Source organism: Branchiostoma belcheri, unplaced genomic scaffold (assembly GCF_001625305.1).
Source record: "Branchiostoma belcheri isolate BF01 breed outbred unplaced genomic scaffold, Haploidv18h27 scaffold124, whole genome shotgun sequence".
Classification (NCBI taxonomy): Eukaryota; Metazoa; Chordata; class Leptocardii; order Amphioxiformes; family Branchiostomatidae; genus Branchiostoma; species Branchiostoma belcheri.
The window spans coordinates 433,534-450,009 of NW_017802647.1; the positions used below are offsets into that span (position 1 = coordinate 433,534).

The 16,476-nt window shown below is 41.2% G+C and overlaps 4 protein-coding genes across 4 annotated transcripts in view; 2 read left to right on the forward strand and 2 right to left on the reverse strand.

Annotated features, from left to right (window-relative positions):
- Positions 1-1,395: 1,395 nt before the first annotated feature.
- LOC109463341 lies at positions 1,396-5,741 on the forward strand. Its single transcript, XM_019760115.1, has 4 exons — positions 1,396-1,659; positions 3,405-3,455; positions 3,955-4,140; positions 5,402-5,741. The coding sequence occupies exons 1-4, from the start codon at positions 1,543-1,545 to the stop codon at positions 5,543-5,545; spliced, it is 498 nt and encodes a 165-aa protein (XP_019615674.1). The 5' UTR covers positions 1,396-1,542; the 3' UTR covers positions 5,546-5,741.
- A 146-nt stretch (positions 5,742-5,887) lies between these two features.
- On the reverse strand, positions 5,888-11,897 carry LOC109463340 (Golgi to ER traffic protein 4 homolog). The gene is made up of 9 exons (XM_019760114.1): positions 11,755-11,897; positions 11,461-11,539; positions 11,064-11,145; positions 10,497-10,652; positions 9,675-9,813; positions 9,127-9,267; positions 8,638-8,734; positions 8,085-8,157; positions 5,888-7,551 (listed from the first exon to the last, which is right to left on the reverse strand). Exons 1-9 carry the CDS (start codon positions 11,871-11,873, stop codon positions 7,469-7,471), a joined length of 969 nt encoding a protein of 322 aa, XP_019615673.1. The 5' UTR covers positions 11,874-11,897; the 3' UTR covers positions 5,888-7,468.
- Positions 11,898-12,097: 200 nt separating this feature from the next.
- On the forward strand, positions 12,098-14,502 carry LOC109463318 (diphthine methyltransferase-like). The gene is made up of 5 exons (XM_019760079.1): positions 12,098-12,165; positions 12,550-12,727; positions 12,907-13,244; positions 13,426-13,901; positions 14,045-14,502. The coding sequence occupies exons 2-5, from the start codon at positions 12,581-12,583 to the stop codon at positions 14,230-14,232; spliced, it is 1,149 nt and encodes a 382-aa protein (XP_019615638.1). The 5' UTR covers positions 12,098-12,165; positions 12,550-12,580; the 3' UTR covers positions 14,233-14,502.
- Positions 14,503-14,597: 95 nt separating this feature from the next.
- Positions 14,598-16,476, reverse strand: part of LOC109463319 (39S ribosomal protein L12, mitochondrial-like) — a 2,658-nt gene continuing 779 nt past the window's right edge. The window contains exons 2-5 of the mRNA XM_019760080.1: positions 16,266-16,476; positions 15,805-15,863; positions 15,436-15,580; positions 14,598-15,119 (exon numbers count right to left, since the gene is read on the reverse strand). Coding sequence (XP_019615639.1) covers positions 14,994-15,119; positions 15,436-15,580; positions 15,805-15,863; positions 16,266-16,476 — 541 coding nt within the window. The 3' untranslated portion in view covers positions 14,598-14,993. The remainder of the gene's footprint in view (positions 15,120-15,435; positions 15,581-15,804; positions 15,864-16,265) is intronic.

Consider the following 16,476-nt stretch of genomic DNA (forward strand, 5'->3'; position numbering starts at 1 on the left):
TGTAATACTAGGTATTCACTAGGCATTACGTCGGTTTGTACGTTACGTTAGTTTATTCAGTCATTCGTTTGTTTGTTCGTCCACCTCTAGGCATATCTTCAAAGCCGTCCGCTCTAAACTAGGACAAATCTTGCGTAAATTAAGTCTTTCTTGGAAACTGAATTTTGCCTGGTTGCCACCCACCGTAGTTTGCCGCCGGCTCCCCTGTTACTGACTCGCCGTGTTAGCCAGCGATCGCGACAAGGGAGACTGGGGTAACTATGGAGGATGGCAATTCAACCAGGCAAGGACTGAATTATCTGTAAGGCGAATTTAGTCTCTAACAGACTTTAATGAGGTGCCGGAAAAGAGTAAGATTGCCTTAATAGCTGAGTACTATGCTAGATGAGTTAGCCGGCCATAGGTACACTGTACAACACACGGAGTCTATATACCGGCTGCCTAGTGTAGTCCAGTACCTGGCTAACTCATCTGTCATATAACCACCTTCTCCTAGAATGTTTTTTGGTAGCGTTTGGATGTATATATATATATATATGTTTGGATGTAGTTTAGCACTATGAGTCCAGAAGCTATGGACCTATCAAAGAAACGATAATCTTTCGGACCACCTGGCAGCTTCACTTGGTACTGCAGCAGGAGTTCCGGTTTATATATCTCGTGTTCTGGAAATACTAGGCTAAAAGGCCACGTGGAGAATTAGTGTAGCTTTGGGCCCCCTAGGGACAGGAAAGGGAAGCGAAATTGACACGGGTTTAATTTCATTAGAGAGGAAATAAGTGTTGACTTCACGCTGGTCTGAATCATGACTTAAACCCGCGCCACGATAGCAACCTGGGACTGCTGCTGTTCTAAATTACTTGTAGTATACCCCCCCCCGGCATTCCGGATGTGTGGCAGACGTTTTACGTAAGACGTAAATCGCGGCAAGCGCAGCCACGTGTGTATCTCTATCTGCAATATCTGAACCCGCAGTAACCACCCTTGAGTACGTGTGCGTGTAGTACGTGACCTCTATAAAAAGCTACCTGTCCAGGAAAATCCTGTGAATACTGCCCAATGTCATGAATGCACTGGAAAACGAAATACATATTACAAGTAAGTCCGTTACTCACCACGAAACCAACTAAAGATATTTCAAACTTCAAACAGTTGCCACAGTTTCACCAATCATTTACTTTTTCGGAGATCATAAATCTCACTTGTTTCAGATGCAGATCGTGAGAATCTTCAATGTCATCACGGTAGGATCATCATGTCGGATCATGTGATGCCCTCTTTTGCGTACTCCTTTCAATACTCCCGAATGGAAACAACTTTCTAATGTTCCAGAACATCTCCCAACAGTTGACCTCGGTTGACTTATATTCGTCACAAACGGCGTTCCACGGTCTTGTTTCTGTGAACAAGGTGTTTACTCGTAAACAACAGTCCGTACGTGGTACCTACATCGTCCAAGCCTTCTCCCTGCTGCCTAATTCAATAACCAGTACAGTACAAATTTGGTGGCAAACGGCTACCTTAGCAGACTGCAGGTTAAAGATGAAGAGGTCTAACAAGGGAACACAGATGTCAAGTACGACGGTTCGGGACAGCCAATCAGACGGCCGGTACTATCAGACTAAGCTGCAATCAGAGGAGCTCTACCGGCTGAACTTGGTAATTAGAAAAAGCACTCAGAGTCTTAAACCTTCATCGAATCAGCAAGGTTTCCTCCATACATTTAGACAAATCGTTTTTGGACTTCTTGTTTTGTCTAGGGAGCTTATATAAGTTGTTGTTCGGTGGTAGGTTTTAAATTCCGTTGATGTGTCCTTTCTCCATGGGGTTGGCAAATTGTAATCCCTTCATTCGGATCTGAGTCCAGAGCTTTCTGAAATTCAATCATTTCGCTATCAGACCAAGGCCTATGCACAATGGCTGGGCGCTCATGACATCACAGGCATGCAGTACAACCTTCCCTGATTGTTGAACGATGAATCAAATCTTGTTATTGTCAACAGTTTCCTAGGAGCAGCTGGGTTGTCAAATACACTCCCAGTTCCCACCCTGTCCTTCTCTATCAGGTTCAACCCATAGTAATTTAATTAACTTTAGCTTAAAATGCCCTAACACCTCAAAACACACTGAAAAACAAGCTGTTTAACGTCAACAGGATCATTCCGATGCCCTCCTGTCCTATGCAAATGAGTTTACCACCCAGGATTCGCAATGCATCCTGGGGATGGGAAACTCGTGAATGTAATGAATAATACACGTCTGAAGTCTAACAGTGTAATAGTGCTTAACCTGGAACAGCTTTTCCTCCACCAAATTAGTTTTGTGTTAATTTCCTGGTACCCTAAAGATGCATCATGCTCTACTTTTTACGGAATAATGAAATCAAATTAAATATTCGCAGTGCCTGTCACTGCTAAAAGTTATCATCCAATTCCCAGTTCTGCGTTAAATTAATAAAAATAGTAAATTAAGTGATAATTAGATTATGTGCAGAGTGGGATCAACGCGTGGAATATGAAATCATTATAGCTCGCTACATACGTCATACACATGGTTTACAGGTCTAATTAAAGACGACAATAACTACGCGTACGTGACATGGAGTTAAAGTGAAAGAAGCAAAAACCTTTGTAAACTGTTAGTTAAAAATGAGCATCACCATGCATAGATTTGCCACATACAATAATCAATATATGTAAGTTGTATTTAACCTCCTTGGTCAATGAGAAAAGGTAAAACAGAAATTTACAATATCTCGAGCAGGTATGAGGTCACTGAACTAGCTCCTGTTTGAATTTTTTTCCAACCAAACTATTTGTTATTAAAGAACTCGTTTGTCGACTGCTTAGAGAAGATTTTACTCATGATCCTGTGATTTGTGTAATCAACGTTGTTTTCTGGGAAAGATCTTCGTTTATCCCCTTGGCTTATGACTGGTGCACGTGGGCTACTGTCTGGGGGACCGTCCGCTGAGTGTGACTGTCATTACTCCGTGGAGGAGGTATATGTATACCTCCTGCAGGAGTATTGTGGGCAAACGGTTTTTCGTGTTCGCAGCTAAAACACAGGGTTCCCTTTGTTTAATCGGCATGTAATTTTATACGTCGTCTCCAGGCATGCCCGTGATGCATACACATGTTTTTATTGTCGTGAATGTAATATTTGAGATGCACCCCTACATTTATGAGGCAAATTGGAATGGCCGAGAAAAAAACTTTGTTTTGAATAGCGGGGGAGGGGGGGTAGTTTTTCTCAAGCAGACGCTAGGGTGGGTCGATAATAAGAAACAGTGATGATGCACTTTTTGTTCTAGTAACGGACAGAAATGAATACGTGTGTGAATGTAATCCACATAATCGACTCAATGTAGCCTCATGATCTAACGCCGTGCCTTATTGTTCTAGGACATGATTGGACTGCGGGCGAGGTGCCGAGACCTGGAGACCAGACTGGAGGTCAGTGCCTCTCCCCAAGCATTATCAACCTTCTCCTTGCTGATTCACACGTAGCCAATACAACATAGGTTAGATGAGCAAACCACAGCGATTATGGCTCTTTGTATTAACCACTGGCTAGTTAGGCAGTCCTGCCTGTGCCTTTTTAAAAGCAAAAGAAATTAATAAATAAGGCGGAATGACACTGCCGAGCCGTCCGTTTATCAATCTTGAGATGATTCCATACTCCTTGACCGCAATAGTTTTTAAAAGAAAAATATTTAAATTATTTAGAGTTTTTGTGCAGTATTCTACTCTTTACCCAAGCAGTAGATAAATTAAGATAAACTAGATGAATAAATTGCCTTAAATTGACTCCTCGTGCGGCTAGGTTGTTTTAAACGCACAAAGCATGGGGGAAGTGGATGGCAATTTCATACAGATTGCATTATCCAGAATGTTTCCAGTATTAACGCACTGATACATTGGGTTGTATCATTACATTTTACATGTGCTGTAGGATCTGGTGTTTGTGGTACAGCGGTACCGGGACCAGCGGGACGCCCTACATCGCACCTCGGAGGTGTACCGGCTCAGCCGCGACGGCGACCGGGCGGAACTACGGCGCATCCGCTGGGAAAACTTCGACCTGAAACGCGAGAACGACGCTCTAAAGAGCATCATATCAAATATGAGGACAAAACAGGTGAGAAGAATGAGTTTCAGTTGAATCAGTGGTTTGGATTATGTCTGATTGGCCCCATTCATAAGTACAAGCAAGCAAAATGAGCCATATTCGTCACAAATGCGATAACAGCCGAGAAATCAGCACCAGGGATAACCCCACAATGTCCTAAACATGGTCATAACAACATACTAGTCCATATAAGAGTAGGTTCGACGTTTGTATGGTACAGAACTGCACTCAGCACGCACACATGCCCGGCACTGGATAAGAAGGTCAATAACCAGTGGATTATCACATCCGACGTTTCGGTGACCGTATTTGTGATATTGCAGGAGCGACACCTAGCTTGCAGTACGGATCCGCACCAGCCATTGTTACCCTGAAGAAGATAACAAGCGGTCACCGAAATGCCGGACGTGATAACACACTAGTTGATAAACAAAGAAACCTTCTGCAGCCTCTTGCCAACCTGATGAAATAATTCCCGTCGCACAACACTGTGTTCGTGAACTCTAGAACGACCATATATACTTAGTATGCTGAGTATGGCTTAGCCGTGGCGACTCTTGACTCGGGCTTACATTGCATTACCCTCAGCAAGAGTCGTGGAAAGATCCATTGGCAGAACTGCACATTTCCCGTTGGCTGCTCGATGCTCCGTTTTTGACCCGGTTTTTTGCTGTCCCGAGCTTCCCTACAATATAACTCCACAATTGGCCGGGTTGCCGATGTTCAGATCGGCCTAAATATTCCACAGCGCGACGGGAAAGTACTAAAATAGCTAGTCGGTACATCCGCGCCGCCATCTTGGATATAGTCGGGAATGTCCGCTACCGCCGTCGGGAACGCTCGGTAGCGCCACGATTACCGAAGCGGGACCGAAAACTCTCCGATCATAACCGGAAAGCCTACCGAGCGTTCCCGACGGCGGTAGCGGACATTCCCGACTATATCCAAGATGGCGGCGCGGATGTACCGACTAGCTATTTTAGTACTTTCCCGTCGCGCTGTGGAATATTTAGGCCGATCTGAACATCGGCAACCCGGCCAATTGTGGAGTTATATTGTAGGGAAGCTCGGGACAGCAAAAAACCGGGTCAAAAACGGAGCATCGAGCAGCCAACGGGAAATGTGCAGTTCTGCCAATGGATCTTTCCACGACTCTTGCTGAGGGTAATGCAATTATGTAAGCCCGAGTCAAGAGTCGCCACGGCTAAGTATGGCTATGCAGTATGTAGCTTTCAATTGAATCATGCTGACAAAGAAATGTGTTTCCCAGTACTACTTCGGCAATGCCCTACACGGAGGTCCCAGCCAAATGGAGATGCTGTACTGCCCCCCTTCCACCCTCCTGCCGTACCACAGCCGCTACGAGCGCCCCCTATCGGCCACTGCTGGAGACGACTTGAAAATCATTTCATAAAGGAGCCACGATATAAACTGGAGTTAAGGTTACATAACTAATGTGTTGGAATCCACCACACATTGGCAAGTCACAGTGCAGTAATCTACGAACTTGAAGGCCTGAGGAGATCTTATAAAATTAAATCCACATCTTGTACTTGAACATGAAGGTCTGTTAGAAAGACAGGACCACGAATAAAGACAGTATCATACTATTTGTATTTTGTCATGAACTTATTCATGAAGGTAGCAAAAGTAACTACCAAAACATTGCCAGGGGAGAAAAAAAAATCTGGTATTGAAAGATCTTCAGATCCTAGCATATGTAATATGGATCTAAAAATGAATATGCAAATATCAATCTTGTCATATACCTCATTGTTACATTTAATGGAAATTCTTCTTTCTAGTTCTGTCAAACTTGAACAAAGAGTTGAAAAGGAAAGCATCAACTTTTATGAGATGATCCCAAACTTGTCCACAGGGGCACAACCCTCAAGTTCATGTCATCTGTACTTGTTGCTCACATTTCAAGACTTAATAAATTACCATCACACTAGATGGGAAACCAACTTCTTTCTATATTGCCATCAGTTCATCTGGATATTAAATTAAAAGGGAACAGCATCCAGAACTATAGGCTCCTATAAACATCCTTCAAAGTTTATTTTTGTGGGTGTCTCTTGTTATTAATAACTTACATTATTTACATATCCTTGGAAGCCATACAGGGAATTGCGCTTGGTGTTGAAGTGCATAGTCAATACTTCTTTTCCCATGTAAGAAACTGTAAACTCATTTCTACACTATGACTTAACATAAGCAATATGTTACATCTATAGTGTAGGCGACAATTCTCCGCAGAAGTTTGAGGAAAAATTGGCAAGATATATTTGGATTAAGATGAAAATTCTGAAAGTCTTCTAAAGTTCAAATAACACCATACATTAGATGTAGCAAATATATTAATTACTGTACTTTAAATCTTCAACAGTAGTAACAAAACTTCACCGTCTAAAGAAAATGGACAATCTCATGGAACTTAAACTTCACAACTGTAGGGAGAGGTTGAAAAGATAATGTTAATGGTAAGTTCACGTTACAGAAGTTACAGTGAAAACATAAAGAATACTGTGAAAAAGTCAGGAACTTCAGTATGTAATCTATGTCACCAGTTTTTCCCATGGTAGTATAATACAAATATGAACCTTGCTTGAAGCCAGGATAGGTGATGGCAGCACAGACCTATCTTTCAACTTTAAAGGGTCAGAAAAGGTATTCCACTTTTTAAACATTTCAAACCTGCTCACTTTAGGTAAATAATTGCTTCCTGTCAATCTGGCTACACTTTGGAGCAATTCTACACCGATAATGATCTTGTAGTTTTTGAATGAAAATGACGCTTGGTGGTGGCGTCATAAGTATGATATGTGTCAGCCATTTTGCCAATTGGATGGCATTACTCAAGCATTTGAGCTTGTCGGCAGAATATACTGCACCTGCCCAAAACCATGGTTTCTGTTGGTTGGTTGGTTGGTTAACTTTGAATCAGAATTTTGTCCGTTACATACGTAAGCTACCTTTCCTTACACAATATTTGGAAACTACAAATGGGGTATCATCCTTAAATACACGAGGAGAATCTTAAACAATATGTTCTATAGAAGTGCTATGCAAGTTACATGTCCCTGTGTATGTCCAGTTCGTTCTGCCAATGTGTAAAACATTGGAAACATGCAACATGCCATGCTGTGTGACGTGTAAAGTGGTGTAAGCCTTCATGAGTTGTCCAGGGACATTTAGAAGCTACAGACGTGGCTGGTGAGCATGAGATGCCACTTGATAAGTGAATTGAAGAAACTGAAGAACTTGGTGCAGAACCTACACAGGCAAGTTTGTTGGTGAACCTTATACATGTAGGAGTCTCAAAAAAGAATCTACTCTAATCCAAATCCTCTTCTTCTGGTTGAGCTGGAGGGGGGCCCTCCTCTTCTTCTCCCCTCAGGAAACTTTGGATCAAATTATCTGAGCAAAACATGAAGAAATCTGTCTAAAAACCTGGACAATTTTACTACAAATTTCCTTTTTTTTTTCTAAACCAACACACAGCTTTGAAATAGTTGTATCATGACATGTGTTCTAAGTATGACTTTGACTGTGAGACATCAAACTTCTTAGAAGGACTAAACCTTAAAGTTTCTACCCTTTAATCAATCTGGATTGAAGCATTAAGCTATTTTGCTCAAAGTCCAATGATATAGTCAGAAACAGCCAAACAACCATTGTTCTGAACTTCAACAAGTATTAGGGTGGCAGACTTCCAGACACATTTGACCACACTCCTGGAGTCACATGACATCACATGTCCTATTTGATTGGTCAGCCATCTTGAAGAAGGCTGAAGAGGTCACACAAATTCTACAAATATACATTATTTTTGGTTGACTGGAACTGATGTATACCAACATGGGTGAATTTTCCCAGTACTATAATGTAGAAATGTAAATAAGATAGAATGCCAGTTGGATAGGAAATCAAGGTACAATAAAGCTACCAACCTAGCAGTCCTGATCCACCCGACTGTTGGGGAGGTGGAAGACCGAAGAACAGCTGCCCTATTCTGTCCAAGTACTGAAGGGAAGACAACAGTAGGGTCAGACACATTGGGGATCATTATACATGTACTAGCATAACCTTAAGTCTGGCATCAGATAGTCATGATCATGTGCAAATAAACAATGTTGAACCCACAAACTTAGACAATATAAACATGTATGTGTAAACCTTGAAGTTTTACAAATTAGCTATGGCATTTTCCAGTCATCCACTAAAAGATATGCATAGCATTGCTACAATGAGCTCTCAACTTTGCAGGTTACGGTAAATCAACTGACTGAATCCATTTTTCTTGAATTATTCAATGTTTCTGGCCCCAGCCACAAAACAGAGCAGGTAGCATGCTAGTAATCAGATAAAATAGCCTGGGAGCATACTTCAAACTGCAAACATACATCTAAAACACAAGGGAAAACATTTCAGTACTTGAATAACTGGTGCTAGTTACTGAACAGAAGTACTCATAGATTGTAGGATTAAGTTAGAATTCCACACCTGGAGGTATGAAGGATCCCTCCTGATGGAAGGCTTGTATATATCACATAGCACGGAGAATACTGTCACCTTACCGCTGCTGCCACCAGTCAAGCAACTGGAAAACAGATAGGGTTGCAGTTCAGCTTAGTGCTGCTAGGTGTGGCTTCTGCACAATGATCAGAGAGATCAAGCAACAAGATCAAGACAGAACAATAGAACAGCAATGGTTTCTGCTATTTGCATGATGATTAATGATTAAAGCAGTACATAATCATTACAGACTTTTTGTCAGGTAATAAAATTTGGCTACATGACTACAATTGTAGGAAAAAAATCACAATGTTACAACATTTAGAAAGAGCACACACATGCATACATACACACACACATACACATACACACAAAAACAACTGTGCCAAAAATAAACACAACTGTGGCAAAAATAAACACGCAAAGTATTACATTTATTCGAAGGTAATTTGTGTGTTACATGAAAAAAAGACTTACTCTTCAACTGCAAGTAAGAGGTACCATACAAAGTTGAGAAGAGGCTTCTGAAAAGGTGGTCCTTCCTCTATCTGTGGGTGACTTTCAGTGTAAGTCATGTAGGTGACTTTTGCTGCACTCTTGTTGTTCAAACACAGGTATCTGTAGGACATAGGTCAGATCATTTCATTTAAAAATGATATCTAACAACCATTTTTTCCCACCCTTAGTTTTCTGTCTGTATCTGTATTGGTAATTGGTATAGCCGGTTTGGCTGCCCTTTAGTGTAACACACCAGCTTCGCAGGTAGTGACTGCTTACAACTAATTGTCACACCAAACGACTTGTTACACTCAATCTTTGCAGGAGTTGTTCAAAGCTTTCTAGTGATGATGCTCCAACTGTGCTTGCATTTAGTGGCAACGAGTTCCATGCATGATAGGTTTTTGCTAGTCCTGATGACTGTGAAATGTGTTCACGCCCCTTCTGTTTCTGTTTCTTAACCTGGACAGGAGGTCTTCGTATGGACCTACGCCTTAGTACTAATTACTAGTACATGTAGTACTTACTGGAAAACAGTTTGAGCTATGAACAGGTCCACTTCACTAGGGAAGCCCTGCTGTAGGGACAGTTCTATCAGCATGGTGCCACACCCCTGTCCATCTGAACAGTGGAGGAAATGGTATCTAGACTGGATGTAGTTCTTTTCTGCAGGGGAAAAAAACAACACAAATTTGCTGGGGGAGGAAAGGTTTTCAGATTATATTGTTCACTTTGTTGTCTTGTACAATCTTTCATATTTATCCACTATCTCATCTTTTATCTATTCAGTCTCATAGAAAATGTACATGTAAATGCAAATCTTGTATGGACATTTTTCACAAACACATACAGTATGTACTTCGTCACACATTTATTACCCATGTGTTTATAAGGCCATACCAATTTAATTTGTTGGTTCTCGGATTTTTTCAGAAAAAATATGAAGCGACAGGGCGAAAAAAAATAAAAATAAAAACAGGTCTAGGCATCCTATTATAGGCTTAAATGCTACAAAATGAGCCATGAAGTCAACACAAAAGGCTGGGTTAAAATTTAAACACTGAATTTTGAACTTTTAATCAAATCACTGCAATGATAGATGGGAAAACTGTAACAACTAGGAAGAAAAGGACTTTCCTCACCTGTTGGGGGGCAAAATATGAGCATTTTTCAGTTGATTCAGGACCAGAATCAATTTTTTTTTTTTTTGCAAATCAGAAAAAAACGAAGAGGCGAATCCGAGAACCAACAAATTAAATTGGTATGGCCTAATGTATGTATATATGCAACTACTTGCAGCATTTCTAAATGAACATATAAATGTGTATGTTTACTGTAGGTGGGTTTACCTTTCCAGAAGACTAGAGCTAGTTGGTTATGAAGCTGTGGGTGTCCAGATGTCTCATCAGGGTGGACAGTCTTGGTCCACTTCAGCGCTGCATTGATGTACGATATCCTCTCTGGAGAGTCAGCTTCAAGCTCTTTAAACAGGCTGATTGCTCTATCTGCAGAAGGAACAAGACATCAGGGATTTCAGACTTCCGGGATTGTTTTGGAACTATACTGTTTGACCAGAGGTATATATCTGATTGAATTACATCACACAATGGATTACTACATACAATTGTATGATCAGTCAAATCACACATTTCTTCCCACTCCCAAACCACATGACTCCAAGGGCACATTGGGTTTACATTGTAGGACCCTGTCACTCCAAATAAACTTCAAAATCAAATGAACCAAATCCCCAGGTCCTAGTGTGGACTCCACACAAAAACACAAACTGCCACACCAATTATGTAACATGACAGAAAACAATTTAAAGCTCACAACCATTGATAACATTCGTAAATGACAAGGGTAGTAAATATTGGATTCAATTTGATGTAAAAGAAAGCTGTTAAAGCTCTCACCTATGTTTTCCTTGCTGACAGGCATACTGGCCTGTGTCAGTACTTCCAGCCACAACATGGCCAAGTCAGCACCACTGCACAGCTACGGGTAGGCAACAACAGTGGAAGGAGGAGTTAAGACTGCACAAATTCCAGTCTACAAATGACATCTAATGTTACAGTTGAACTCATATGTGTACATTGTAATGTAAATGCATGTAGTGTTACATGTCATAAATTGTCAAAAGTGTGATGCATTTTTTTTTGCATGAAATGATACTTTATGGAAACTCACATAAGGGATTAGCAAAATGAAAATAGACTTCTTCTATATTCTACATTGTTCTCATTCACATGTAAAACTGGCAACAGAACTGAATGTTTTTCAGCCCACTCTTTGACCATTTGACATACGTACCTGATTGTGTTCCAGAAGGAGGGATGCTCCTGAATATGTCAGCTCTAAAGCATCGTTGTATTTCTTTTGGGCAGAGTATCTACATGGACAGAGAGGATAATGCACAACAAATTAATTTCAATCACCGGAATTGTATTCCATGCATTTCAAACACTTGGACCACTAAATCATTGTCATTTACATGTACCAAAATCGAAAGCAGAACTGATCATATTTTTTTTACATATACGTCATACGTATTCTATTCTCTGGGTCAAATTTTAGAGTACGGATAAATGAAACCTTACTCCATACCTAAAATAAAGTGTTCTGTACATCTGGTGCGCTTCATAATAGTCTCCCCGCTCGATACAAGCCCGTAATTTGCTCTCAACCCGCTGAACTCCTCCTTTCTTTCTCTGACTGGTCGCCATGTTGCTTTTTCACTTCCTTTATTGAAGGCAACAAAACGTAAAACTGGTTATACGCTGCCCTTTTTCATTTCCTAATAAGATCATTTTCCCATACTGTTTCCTCAGATTATCAATACTAATAATAAATATTGGCATCTATAGAAAATCAGCAGTGAAACATTTCTGTTACGAATTCAGAATTCAATGTCGTATGAAAAATTCTGTCTATCGCCCTCATGTCAGACGACAGGTTTACCTGAGGTCAATGACCCGCAGACACGTGGAAGAGAGACGTGTGATCAGCTGGGATCAGGTGTGTGAAACATCAAGTATAGTCGCTTCTCATCAAGTCATAGTTTTGTCTAACGTTAGCTGTTGATACCAAGCTTACAGTTGAATCTATGAGGTTATTCCCAAAGAGACTTGATTGAAACAAGGGGCTTCCCTATGAATTATATAAGCTCCATGGTTAAAATGAGATGTTCTTAAAATACTTCAAGGTCTCGTGTTTTGGATGGCTGAATCATGGGTTTGAGTCTCTGTTTGTCCATTGAATGATGGGACAATCTTGACAGTTGTGTGATAGGGAGGTCACAGTGTAATACTAGTAGTGTGTGGTATTTGGAGGAATTCAGGAAGTGGTGTAATAACCTGTAACGTTAATAAAAACAGAAACTTGACATATCTTTTGTTGCAGTTGTTGCCTACCAGAGGGTGAAGGTACGACAATGTCCTCCAACACACGCCAGCTACAGGTGCTGGACACCGAGTACAGCGCGGACTCAGTAGAGTGGTGCCCTGTCCCTGGGTACCAGGATGTCATGGTGTGTGGGACATACCAACTGGCACAGCAGGAGGCACAGTCATCCTCCCCTGTATGTGTCAATCACTTTTATAATGTATCTGTTTGTTGTATCAGTATCAGGCAGCATGCCTTCCATTGCTTTGTACCATCACGAAACCTCTCTGTATGCTTTTTTGCCATTCCCATTTGGACATGTCAGTCTTTTGAGATTACAAGTCCGATTTTTACACAACCTTTTCTTCTTGTAAGGATGACCCTGGAGCGACATGTGTACCCCAGACTCGCCTTGGGCGACTCCTGTGCTATAACCTCCTTACTGAGGATGCCATTTGTCTTAGTGAGTTCCAAAGGACAGACCTTGCAGCCATCTTAGACATGAAATGGTGTCATAGCCTCTTGAAAGAGTACCCAGGACTTGGCATTGCTGATGCCAAAGGGAATCTTAATGTTTGGACTCTGCAAAGCAGACAAGACAGCAAAGATGATGATGCTGGCCTGTCTAGAAGTTTGACACGACAGTGTGAGGTACAGATTGTTGAGGAAGGACTTGTGTTGTCATTAGATTGGTCAACTGGTAGACAGCAAAGGTGAGTCAGAATGTCTGCATATTGCATTATGATATTGCATTATGTAAATGTAGCAAAAGTTACATTCTGTGATGAAATATATAGTATGTGCTTTTGCAAGGTGGAATTTGTATTTGATGAAACAGTACTGTTGACATGCCAACTGGTGAAGATTTCAAAATGTTTCTTCCCCTCATATCAGCAGTGAACCAGCAGTCATCACCAGTGACTCACAGGGCCAGCTGACCCTCTGTCAGGTACCACCTAATGCCACAGGCATGAATATTGTCTCCCAATGGAAGGCACATGACTTCGAGGCCTGGATATGTGCCTTCAACTACTGGGACCCTACCACTGTCTACTCCGGGGGTGACGATTGCAGGCTCAAAGGTTGGGACACGAGAACACCCTGTACCCACCCAACCTTTGCTAGTAAGGCCCACGACATGGGTGTGGTCAGTATCCACAGTAACTGTCACCAGGAGCACCGCTTAGCGACAGGGAGCTATGATGAACATGTGCTACTGTGGGACACCAGGAATATGAGACGGCCAGTCGCAGATGTACATGTTGGAGGGGGTGTTTGGAGGCTGAAATGGCACCATGTGAACAAGGACTTACTCCTGGCAGCATGTATGCACAATGGCTTCCATATACTAGATGTCAGTAAGTTAACAGGTGAGTGGTGTATGGTAATTTGTAGATTAATGTTGAGGAAAACATCAGTCTCTCCTCTCATAATCTGTACATTTGGTTGACAAGTGTTAGTTTCTGTATACTTTGACATTACGTAACAAAGCCTATTTCCTTTCATAAAGCAGATGGTGATGATCCTTCCGTAGTGGCATCATACATGGAGCATCAGTCTTTAGCATATGGAGTAGACTGGTGTAGACAGACCATCAGCTCTGCGCAGATGTCCACACCATCTGCCACACCAGGAAAACCTCTGCTTGCCTCCTGCTCCTTCTACGATCACAGCCTTCAGCTCTGGGAGTGGCTATGTTAGGCTTTACTACGGAACAATCTCATCTTAGGCACTGCCTTGTGATACATGTACATGTATAATAAAAATTTTGCAAAATAAGTCTTTGTTTTGTAATTTCTTGATTGCAGACTTCTGTGTAAGTGAAGACATTCTATACATCTACCATTCATTTCAGTTACTAGTACTTCTGTCACTACATGTCCCTATTGTCCAATTGTAAAACCTGTTAGGCTAGGCATACTAGCATGCTAGGCCTAGTAAATCTTTGTCTTTTCTGTACTTGTTATCAACAACTCAACCAAATTTGCTATCTTGCTGTTTTCAGTATTTGAGGAGTCAGACTTAGATATTACAGAATATTGCAAGCGACAAAGAATTGTATTAAAGACATGTTTTAATAATACAATGATAACCATCTACATGTACCTTACAAAGCGCCTGCCTTTGATAGACTTGTATGGTTGGTACATCTTTTTCTATTTTACATCACATCACACTACAGGCAGTAGAAGCTTAATTTGATACAGGACAGAATTCAAGGAAAACGACACAGTGTACCTCTCCTTGATTCTTTATTATTATTATCATTATACTATTTGCAAAAACAACAATGGAATTGTTATAAAGATGATTAATTAGCAAGACAGGAAGTACAATTGCAGATTGAAGTTGGAAATATTTTATTTAAAACTCTGCCTCTCCTGTAATGGTGACTCCAAGCCACATACTGGTTGTGTGTATATGTACTGCCTATAGTACTCTACTCATAAGTGTTCCTTTTACTAATCGATCTGTACAACAGCCCCAAGAGGTTCCAGAGCTGCCTTTATAGCCTCTGCCTCGTCCTTGGCGATGCCTTCCTTCACTACCTGAGGTCCTGTAGTCGTCGCCTCTACAAACTTCTTAGCCTGGAAGGAAATCGAACATTTGGGAATCAGCTAGAAGATAGGATATACATGTCCTTTAAAACAGGATAGGATATTTAACCTGAAAGAAAAATTGACACATATAATGTACTCTAATGTCCCTATACCGTATACTCTATAAATCTTGAAACTTTTGCGGTGGTTTTATTTTATAGAAAGGAGGAAGGGAGGTTTGCATGTTGTCATGGAAAACCTGTCCTCCCTTCAGTCAAAGGCCTTGCAGAGATGGAACATAGTGGGTTTAGTGTTCGTAGATGGACCCCAGGCTAACCAGTATCTAAGATTATTGTTGCCTTACCTGCACAAGATTCATTCCCTCTTTGAATGTCTTGATTTCCTTGATGAGTTTGACTTTACTTGCATCATCAAACTTCACCAGTTTGACTGTGAACTCTGTCTGTTCCTCCTTCACTTCCACAACTGCCTCTTCTTCCTCCTCCTTCATTCATCATGGAAAAGAGCACATTTTCACCTCATGAGCCAATGTACAAACAAATATATAAAAGAGAGGTTCCCTCTCGTTAAACAAGACACTACAGCAATACTACAAAAATTAGGAAGTACAAATGTAGAATCACAAACTTAAAAACCAGTATAACTAGAACTACTTTGCTACATATATTAGCTTCTAACTGACATAGTTCACTCATAATCTCACCTTAGGAGGGGTGCTGCAGCAAAACCACCCATAGGCATCATGGGTGTATCTGCAATGTTGAATGTTTTCTGAAACAGAGGGAGAAAAATTCAAGAAGTTGAGAAACTCCTTACACCATGGTGCCAGCATCTAATGCAACTTGTAGGAATAATCATTACTTTTGGGTATGTATGTATTGTTTTGGGTGGCTGAGCTGTGGGTTTGTGTGTCTGTTTGTCCAGACAGTGGGGATGACAGCATGTTTGTGGAGGAAGATTGACAGGCAGAATGACAGGGCAAAAGATGAGACGTAGAGGAAATGGGGTGAAGTTGAATTCTAAAATCTCTGCTCTCTAGTTGCTTCAGCTTTTTACAGTTATGCTTGGATAAGTTATTGCATCAAAGGCCATGATGCAGCAATGAGTGTTGTACAACGACCTTTTGAGACAGGTGACGAGGGAAAATTAATCTAAATAAAGTTTGGTACTTACTTTAAGCAAGGCATTGAGCTCAGACACTTCCAAGAGAGTGAGGGTTGCTATGTCGTCTACAATTTTCTGGATTTTGGGTGAAATTTCCTTTGGTTCTCCGTCGGCTAACGGTGGTGCTAGTGGTTCTGTTGTGGACGTGCACGCTGCCCTGGTCATGTGTAGTAATCTCCTCTGCTGCTGTGGTCTGATGGTACATCTTTGGATGGAAGTT